The 9,522-nt window shown below is 38.2% G+C and overlaps 1 protein-coding gene across 1 annotated transcript; it reads left to right on the top strand.

Moving 5' to 3' along the window:
• Positions 1–33: 33 nt before the first annotated feature.
• On the top strand, positions 34–9,043 carry LOC135481181 (leucine-rich repeat protein SHOC-2-like). Its single transcript, XM_064761048.1, has 8 exons — positions 34–92; positions 1,990–3,108; positions 3,637–3,785; positions 4,684–4,815; positions 6,566–6,712; positions 7,153–7,345; positions 7,779–8,327; positions 8,584–9,043. Exons 2-8 carry the CDS (start codon positions 2,004–2,006, stop codon positions 8,757–8,759), a joined length of 2,451 nt encoding a protein of 816 aa, XP_064617118.1. The 5' UTR covers positions 34–92; positions 1,990–2,003; the 3' UTR covers positions 8,760–9,043.
• Positions 9,044–9,522: the final 479 nt, after the last annotated feature.

The following is a 9,522-nucleotide window of genomic DNA, read 5'->3' as shown; positions in this document are numbered from 1 at the left end:
CTTGCTAAAGCAACATACTAACTTCCGGTTTAAATAAAATAAGAGCAGCAGCATGGATCAAATTCATTTGAAAGCACAATGATTTAAATGTGGTAAGATAGATTTGATCCAAGACTAGCGAAGCGTGTCGTGGATAGATCGATGTGTGAATGGGTAGCATAAGAAATCAATTGTAAACTAGAATTATAGTGAAGAGGCCAAAACACTGCAGCTTGGCCAAAGATTGATATACCGGTAGCCTCGAAAGACTCCAACTTCTTTTCTTATACTGGCCTAGCGCCGTTGGAGTCTCGACGCATTCATTGTTAATTTTGTACTCAACGAAGGTCCAGGCCGATTCACTTTATTATCGAACAATTGTCGTGCAAGAAAAATACACCAACCTAAAAACCAACTTTCCGCACCCACCACGATACGTCCCTACTCGATTTAGAATAGATTTATCAGAGCCATGACGACTTCAATGGTATATGCTCCACAGCGAATGCCGCTTTCCACTGCTCCACTATGAAGCATGATATGCGCATTGCTGCTCAACATGATGACCAATTAATACCCATCTTTCACATTTCTCGACCGACATGCATAAAATTTTCAATCCTGATACCCCTAGTAGTCTTGTACATGCATATCAATTTTCAATGCAATCGGATCAGCTGTTGTGGAGAAAATTTTTTGTTTAGATTTCCATACTGATCCAATATGCCGAAAGTGGGTCACAGGTGGGTAAAGTTTTATACTCTAGCAGGGAGCCCAAGCGATTTGGTAACGAAGTTGTGTAGAAAATTAACATCTGTGACCCGCAGTTTTCCTGCAAAACCCCAAAAAAGCAGTTGCCAGAGAGGAAGAAATATAATCTGAGTGAGAACAATAGTCTTGCAGCTTGGGAGCCTAATTAACAGTAAAAATGCCATTTTTGGCTGATATTTCAGCACTTTCACTTTGCATTTGACACTGTTTGGTTAACTTTTCATCCTTTAGAATAGTTCAAAACTTTGTTGTTTGGTGTAGGGTTGTTGCAAATAGCTCCCCCACATAGAAAAGCCAGCAACAACTACGTCTTATTCTCCTCCAGAGGCTGTTAAATTCAACTACTACATTTAGCCTTGTCTGTTTCAATTATTAAGGATAATAGAAGTAGACATTTTGTTGTGCAGGGGATTTATCTGCTTCTCATTACATGTCATAATGATTATCCTTCAATGATAAATCAGATGTGTCAGATACAACTTAGAGGCAGGGAAGTATGTCATGTATGTTGAGATTTCATCAAAGTTTTGTAAATTTTCTGATCACCTCAACTTTATAACTGGCCTAAATGAATTAGATGTTGTATGCTAATGACACCTCATTGGCATATGTCTAATGTTGGGACTTAAATATGTTATTCTCACCATAGTTGAGCAGACCCCGGGATCACTTCGATCATTAAATTTTATATCTTCCTTTCCATTATTTTAGCTGAAATTTGTCGTCTGATAACTTACCCTGAATTTACTTGGTCAGGCAAAATTTTGAACGTGTAATATATAAAGAAAGAACAATTTTAATGTGATTGAAATTTTGACTGATATCTAAGATGGCTTCATGATCCTGGGGGCAGACGTAAAGTGTCACACATTTCAAGCTATATCCTGTTGTGGCGTTGAGTCAAGAGGCCTTCAGTTTGGTCTTAAACTAGCAAAGTTTTAGTCAGGAGGCCTTTAGCTCGGTGTTAAACTAGCAATCCGGTAAATAATGAAGAGCTTATAAGTCCAGAGGTGTGTTAGTAGCTGGACCAAGGGCTATCTGGTGTACCCCAGGCTCCTTTCAGGTTCCTCTGTTCATGAAATCTGTCTGCTGTCATGTAAGCAAAATATTTTCAAGTAGGGTATGTTGAACCACCAATCACTGACATCTTACAAGTTCAGTCCTGAAAATTAATCAGAATACTTCACAGTATATAGAGATTAGGCTAGCTGACAAGTAACTTCCTATTCTATTTCACAGATTAATGAAACGTTATGATGAACAGATGTGAAACAGATTCTGACTCTGGTGTAAAGGAAAACACAAAATTAAGTGGGGACTTGGCAATTGATTTGTCATCAACAGACCTCACAGAGGTTCCTCAGGATGTCCTGAACTCCAAAGATGAAAATGTCACTGCCTTGTATATGGACTACAATGACTTATCTGTAATTCCAAGTGAGCTGTGTTTTAACTTGCCACACCTCAAAGTGCTCTCAGCCTGTGGCAATGAGATTACCTCTCTTCCAACATCATTAGCATCATTACACGGCCTCTGTGTACTAGAGCTTGTGGAAAATGAATTAGTATCTCTCCCTAGTGCAATATGTGACCTGAAAGCATTAGAAACTATTCGACTGACAGGTAACAAACTGAAATGTTTACCAGAACAGTTTGCAAATTTATCAAGCTTAAAGTCGTTATATTTGGAAGAAAATGTGTTGAAATCACTGCCTCCGAAAATAGGAAATCTAACAAACTTGACAGTTCTAGAAGTCAGCAATAATCAACTCCAAGGTGTTCCTGAAGATCTGGGAGAGCTGACAAACCTAGAGGTGCTGAATATTAGCAATAATCATGTGGCTACCCTACCTGATTCTTTTGAAGCCTTGTCAAGTCTTATCCATATTGATCTCTCTATGAATAGTATTGAATATCTACCAAAGAAGTGTGGCTCTGCCAAAACATTACAGAAATTCTATGCAGAGTGCAATTTGTTAAAAGCACTGCCAGACTGGTTGAATCACCTGTCAGATATCAGAGAGTTCTCTGTCAAAGACAATCAGCTAATTCAAAAACCTCTTTCTGAGAGCTTTGGGGCTACGAGTAAGAAACTGAAGCTGTTGGATATTGCTGGGAACTTCATCTCGTACTTGCCTGAATCTCTTGGAAGCCTGGGATGTCTGGAGGAGTTTCACATGGGAAGTGTTATCGATGAACTGGAGCGGCGAAACTTCCAGAATGGGAACTGGGTAGCCCATCTTCCTCACAGCTTCGGAAAACTCAGACTTCTACGAGAGCTTCACTTAGATGAAAATCAACTGCGTGAATTACCGTCAGACATTGGAAATCTGAGCTTTCTAGAGTTTTTTGACATAGGTAATGTTTCTTGAAATTTCCTGTAGAAATCTTTAGTTTCCTGTACATATACGTGTGCTCTGTGTTTATCCAAGCTAAGGTAATGGTATACAATTTACATGGATTTGTTACATGAATGTCTTCATATGTACGTGTGTTAATATTCAGATATTAATGTAACCATGGTTATTAGTCTCTTACTTCCAAGAGACGTGTGCAATGTCCAGCGTACAAATTCTACCCAATGCCTCTGGCCTCGGGATCATGAAGCAATCCTACACTTAAGTCCCAGACTTATTCTTAACTTGTGATGTAACTCTTGAGTATTTTTTAACTTCAAGTGCTAATTTTAAGTTTTGTCATGAAAGTCTAAGACAGCATAAAGTAATAAAATAAAAATTCCTAAGATAAGTAACAAGTTTTAGAGCACTGAACTCGTTTTAAAGTCAAGATTAAGTAGGACTTCAAGTCTAACATGTCTAAGGCAGCTTTAGTGATCCCTGGACCAATATGGGCTGAGGTTTAACTTGGATGTTATATATATTTCAGGTCAAAACATGTTGCATGCTATCCCCGACTCCTTCTGTAAGTTAAAGAGGCTTAGAGTGTGCCAGTTATCACGCAACAGTATAAAGAAACTACCAGATAACTTTGGAGATTTGGAAAGCCTTGAAGATCTTCGTCTGGATAATAACCAGGTACATGTCACATAAACATGAAGTAACACATTGGTCAGCACCCAGACACAAGTAACATTGGTATACGGAAGTATTGAAATCATGTTATATTTTGTAAGGTAAGAAAGGTTTATAGGAATTGTTCCTCACATGCAGGTACAAAAGAAAGGAATGGTACTGAAAACTTCATACATGTATTTGCGGAAGTAGCAAATGTAATCTGTTGATTGATATTATAGCTATTGTTTATTGTTTAGAATGTATTTTTAAAACCAAATACAAGGACATTAAATATCGAGAAACAGTAAAAATTACACAAAACCAGAGATTAAAAAGGTGAAAATAACTTTGATACTGTAATTAGCTGTTTGTAATACTAATGCTTTCTGTCTGTATTTATACATTGATTGATATAAGAGGCATTGAAGAAGGCATTTCAGCTTCAAACTCTTCTTGTAGAAGGTAAAAATAGTCCTACTACATGTATATTTGACAAGTTGTGAATATTAGGCAACTTTTGTTGACATTAATTTAGTTTATCACTGTGTTCTTTCAGAGGCACAAGTAACACTCCATTCCTGCAGGAATTTCTTAAGTTCACAAATGCCCAGCTCCTCAGTTTTCTGAATTATTTGTCTGCTCTAAATAAGTTTTGTGAAACTTTTTTCAGATGCCTGTGTTACAGTAAATGTAATCAAAAATATAACATTTTTGACAGGTCGTAAGGTACAGTATGACTGTTTAACCTTCTGCAGTAGAAGCGTTCAAACTTGACACTCCCCTGTTGTAGTTATTGGTATAGGACATTTGTAACTTTTGGGTACCTAGTACTTGATTTTTGAGAAGCCCTTCTAGTAATGAGTATACTATTGTCTCGTTTGAGGTGTGTTTCATCCAGTAAGTTATCTAATGTTACCAGGTCTGTGAACTGCCAGAATCCTTCAGCAGGTTGACCAGATTGAAGTCTCTGGACCTGTTTAACAACAGACTTACAGAGATCCCTCCTGCAGTGATGAAGTTAGACAAGCTGGTACGTCTGGACATGGGAGAGGTAAGTGCTGCCTACTAATGCTGTCACTGTGTTTTCTGCGTTTTTAACAAAAATGGAGCTGGTTTGATTATAACACATGACAAAACCTGCGTCAGTATTTATAAATTGTATTTAATTATTTATTTGAATGGGGTTTTACTCAGGGGTTGATAGATGTTGAGCTTAACTTACTGTTAAATGTAGTTAAGAGATTCAAAACACTGGATACGGAGTTCAAAAAATCAAAAGTATGCTGTAAGCTGAAATAAGAAAAACTGAATATATTTCAGTAAAACTCAATTCTGATAAAAACACTTCTTGTGAAATATGTGGAGCGCAGAATGTCTTTATAAGTTCTCTCTCAGAGTTTTGTTTTGACTGTGTCACTGATCCCAGAATTCATACAGAGAATTATCAAATATATGTACTGTTTTTAATAATATTGTTTGATTGATTTTAACTTGGAAATAGTATTAATTGAAATATTAATCATTAAATTGCATTTCATATTCTTTGTTTATGTATTACGTCACTTATGTAAATAGTTGACTGCGTTGCATCAAATGCAACACTCTTCGTTTTTCGACGACTGGTTTCAGCCCATACATAGCAGACATATTTTGCATTGCAGTTTAGTTCTATAACCGCAGCTATCAGTGCTCAGAATGATTCACTTATCCTTCGATGGCCATATGTAAAAGGTATTTTATGAACGGTTTCTGCCTTTGTGGAGGTCACTTTTCAAACCATGTGTGTGCACAGACATCAGAGATGTGGACATGTGCTTTTATTTGGGATTATGAAACAAGACATTTCATTGGTCACGTAATTTCATTGAGCCAGTCAAAAGTCACATTAAATAGTAGTCTACGCTCACCGATGCATTTTCATGTCAGTTACCGATGCTGATGGTCAGTCATTTTCTATTTAAACTGGCATAAAGGTTGGACAGATTTTCTTGTAATTAAAATGAACATAGCTACCAACTGAAAGCACACTGTACTTACCCACATGTGAAATCTTCTCCTGGAGTTTGCATGGTGATCGAGAACGGTTTACATAGTTTAGGAGATTGACAGGCGATCAACCATTTAGAATGGATGTATGGGATATTTTCAGTCTGATATTTCAGAATCTGAAAAACATAGAATTTACTATTACCTTGTCTTGAGGTGATATTTTTAAAAAACTCAATATGACTCCATTACAGGGCAGATCTGAAAAAAACTTAGAACGACCTTGAAAATAACTCAATATTTCTGACAGAATAGTAAACATTTTGACATCTATGAACCCCTGTTACACCATAATCAAGAATATTTCACATATATGACGGCAGCCAGCATTATGGTGGGAGAACACCGGTCTGAGTCTGGGGAAACCCACAACCATTCGCGGATTTCTGACTGATCATAATTTCTACATACGACTAGAGAGGAAGCTTGGGCTGGTATGGAACTCACAAGAACCACATTGGTGAGAGCCTTCCTAACCATTGTGTTGCTGGAATTTGTATACAGCACCAATAAGTTGACCTCCTTGTATGACTTGTGGGAAGCAAATCTGCATTCATTCTCTCTGCTGTTATATGGGATCTTTGTAGGCTGTATGTCTGGGAATAGTCAGTCAGCAGCATAACTACATGTAAAATCAAGCTCACAGAACTGATGCTCTTTATTTTTATTTGAAATCATTGTTGTGGATATCATTTCAGTTACCCATCAGTGTCAGCCAGTCACATGCTTGCACTTTTTCTTATCACATTTTACAGAATAACTTCCATATTCCGTGGCATAAAGTACCTCTGTTAACAGTACAGAATCGTTATGCATCTCGGAATCCAGAGCTAAAAGACAATTGGAGAGGGAAAGTCCGTCCAGATGTGCAATATGATGACTGCAAGGCAAAGAGTATTGTGGTATGTTAAAGCAAAAATGGTTTTGGTTTGTCATGCACTATTGAGGTTTTGATGCCAAAATAAAATTATTGAGAGAAAAAAGAAACGATTGTTTTTTTTATTTCATAAGCGTATTAACTTAGAGGTGCATCTACTGGACCGTCCAGTTATGACCCAGAATCATTTGGTGAGAATATAAGTTGTGAATAAAAAAAAGCCCTGAGAATACTTCTTCTGTACTTTGTCTGTATAACTGTCTCTGCGAGTCATGATCTTTCTTTTCAAAGCATAAATGTGTGTCTTTTCCCACCCTCAACCTGCGGATGGTCATGGGTTTCCCTCGGGCTATGCCCAGTTTCCACCCACCATAATGCTGACCGCCGTCGTATAAGTGAAATATTCTTGAGTATGGTGTAAAACACAAATCAAATAAGTAAATAAATTTTCCCACCCTCTGTTAGATTGAGGCCCTAGACCTTCCAGAGGAGGATGAGTTTCAAGAGGAGGCCCCCTACAGCCAGTATGCCATGAAGCGAGCTGCAGAGAGAGGACTGTCCTTCTGGAGGAGCCATGACGGCCCTCAGACCCGCCCCATCTACTCTCTGCCCTCATTTCCCAGAGTGAACTTGGGTGAAGATGATGGCTGGATCTCCGGTAAGTTTGTAGGAAGCTGTACCCTGGGTCAACATGGCCAGGGTATTGTCTTTTATCTATTTATCTGTCCATCACACCTTCATAGTGTGTAAAGATATCTGAAGAAAAAGTGAGCCTTGTTCTGAAGAGAAACTGTCACAGACATGACAGATGTATCACAACGATAATAACAATTATCAATTATATTGACTGCCTGCTTCCAGATATCGCAATTTATTTTATTTTACTTAGGTTACCTTATGTATGAAAGTCTTCAAACTAAAGGTTCAGATCTAAAGGTCTGATTTTGTTATACTGGAATTTTGTCATGGAAGTTACTATCTCCAGGGGCTTTCCAAACTGAATGCATCTTATGAAAGAAAAATGTATAGATTACAAAATAATTGGTACTAATTGAGACTTTTTTCAGGTTTTGGATTTTTTTTTTTTTCAGATACAGAGACCAAAGATGATGTAGATTCACATAGTGAAGACAAAGTATTAAATGGTATCGAGGATAACAAATTGGATGGAAGCAGCATTGACAGTGATGAGAAGCAGCAAACTGAATCATGCTGTAACAGTGGCATCAGGAACATTAACACTGAAGAGAATTACAAGAACAAAATGCTTCAAATGGGCAAAAGAAACAGTGAAAGCAATAAATACAGTAGTATTGACCATGAGAAATTGAGTGACACTGAATGTGTACAAAACTCTTTATCTGTCAGTGGGAAAACGTGTAAGGATGATGTGATGTACAGTACCAGTATTAGTGAAGAGGAACAAGAGAGCGAACCTGAGGAGATTGACAATGCAGATGAGAGTGACAGCTCAGATGAAAGCGATGGTGAACATACGGGAAACAGGCATTCTGAAGACAGTTCTGACGAGTTTGAGACTGTCCGTATCCCTGAAGTTGTTGACTTTGAGAATCCTGTTCGTTCAGCATCTCCAGAAGAAGACTGGGATGAAGAGATTGAAAACAGTCTTGGGCCATATGGTAGGTACACCTCATTCAGGTCTTTAATCTGTTTTTACACTTTGAACTATGTTCTGCTTTTAACCCTGAACTTATGATATGATGATAAGTTTTCTTGAGATTTAAGTTGAATTTCATTATTTAATCAACACATTTTTTTAAACGGACAATGTTTTAAAATTGTTTTCCTTATAAATGTAAACATAAATACAGGTACATGTATGTAAAAGTTTTCCTCATATACAGTATATGTACATATTTCCTTTTTCATTTGTAGATGAAATCAGAGTCTACCAGCATCCACCGCGTGACCACATCATCATGTGCCATGAAGTGAGGAGTCATTACTTCCCAGCTTGGGACATCCACGCCAAGCCCGTGGATTGGCTGGACAGGATGGTGGAACCTCAGGTGGAGGAGGGACAGTTTGATGACTGTGAGGACGATGATTGAGGAGAGAAGCCAGGGGCCATTCTGAGGAGTGAAGAGAAATATGAGTTAATTCTGGGACAGTTTGATGACTTTGAGTACGATGAGGATTGAAGTCTGGGACTTTTCTGAGGACTGAGGAGAACTGTCAGAGTATCCAGAAATTATTTCTGGGACAGTATGGCAGTAAGGAGTGTAAAGCATTAAATCCAAGACCTTTTGATGACAGCAATGAGAATTTAAAGTAAACCCAGGGACAGCTTGATGACTGATCGGAAGATTTGAAATAAATTCATGTAAAGTTTGAAGCTTAAACTTAAGGTGTATTACTGACAAGTTACAGCCAACGTAAGCAATTCATTGCAAGTCGATCTTAAGCCGGGCGTAGATCAAGCTTGCGATTGGGAGCAATTGGAAGCAAATGGGAGCATTTGATCGGACACTGGTTTTAGTCAATCACAATTGCTGACTCAGTTGAACACGTTCTACTTTTCTGTCACTCACAACATCCAGTTGTACTCAGTTCTGTTGATATACGCGTGCTTGCATCCAGTTGGTCACAGTTGCTCCCAGTGATGCAGCATGTGGAGCATCATATGTATGAGTCAGCCTATGAAAATGGCGATCACAGTGGGCTGAGGAGGTGGAAAATAAGCTCGTCGATATGTGGAGGCTTAGTCGATGCTTGTACGACACCTCTTGCAAAGCACAGACAAAACATATGATGTACATGGGGAGTGTAATGAGGGCGAGGGCTATAATTAGAGCAAGGTATTCACTTTGTCTA

The sequence above is a fragment of the Liolophura sinensis genome, chromosome 1 (assembly GCF_032854445.1).
Source record: "Liolophura sinensis isolate JHLJ2023 chromosome 1, CUHK_Ljap_v2, whole genome shotgun sequence".
NCBI classification, from domain to species: Eukaryota; Metazoa; Mollusca; class Polyplacophora; order Chitonida; family Chitonidae; genus Liolophura; species Liolophura sinensis.
This window is presented reverse-complemented; position numbering and strand designations above follow the sequence as displayed.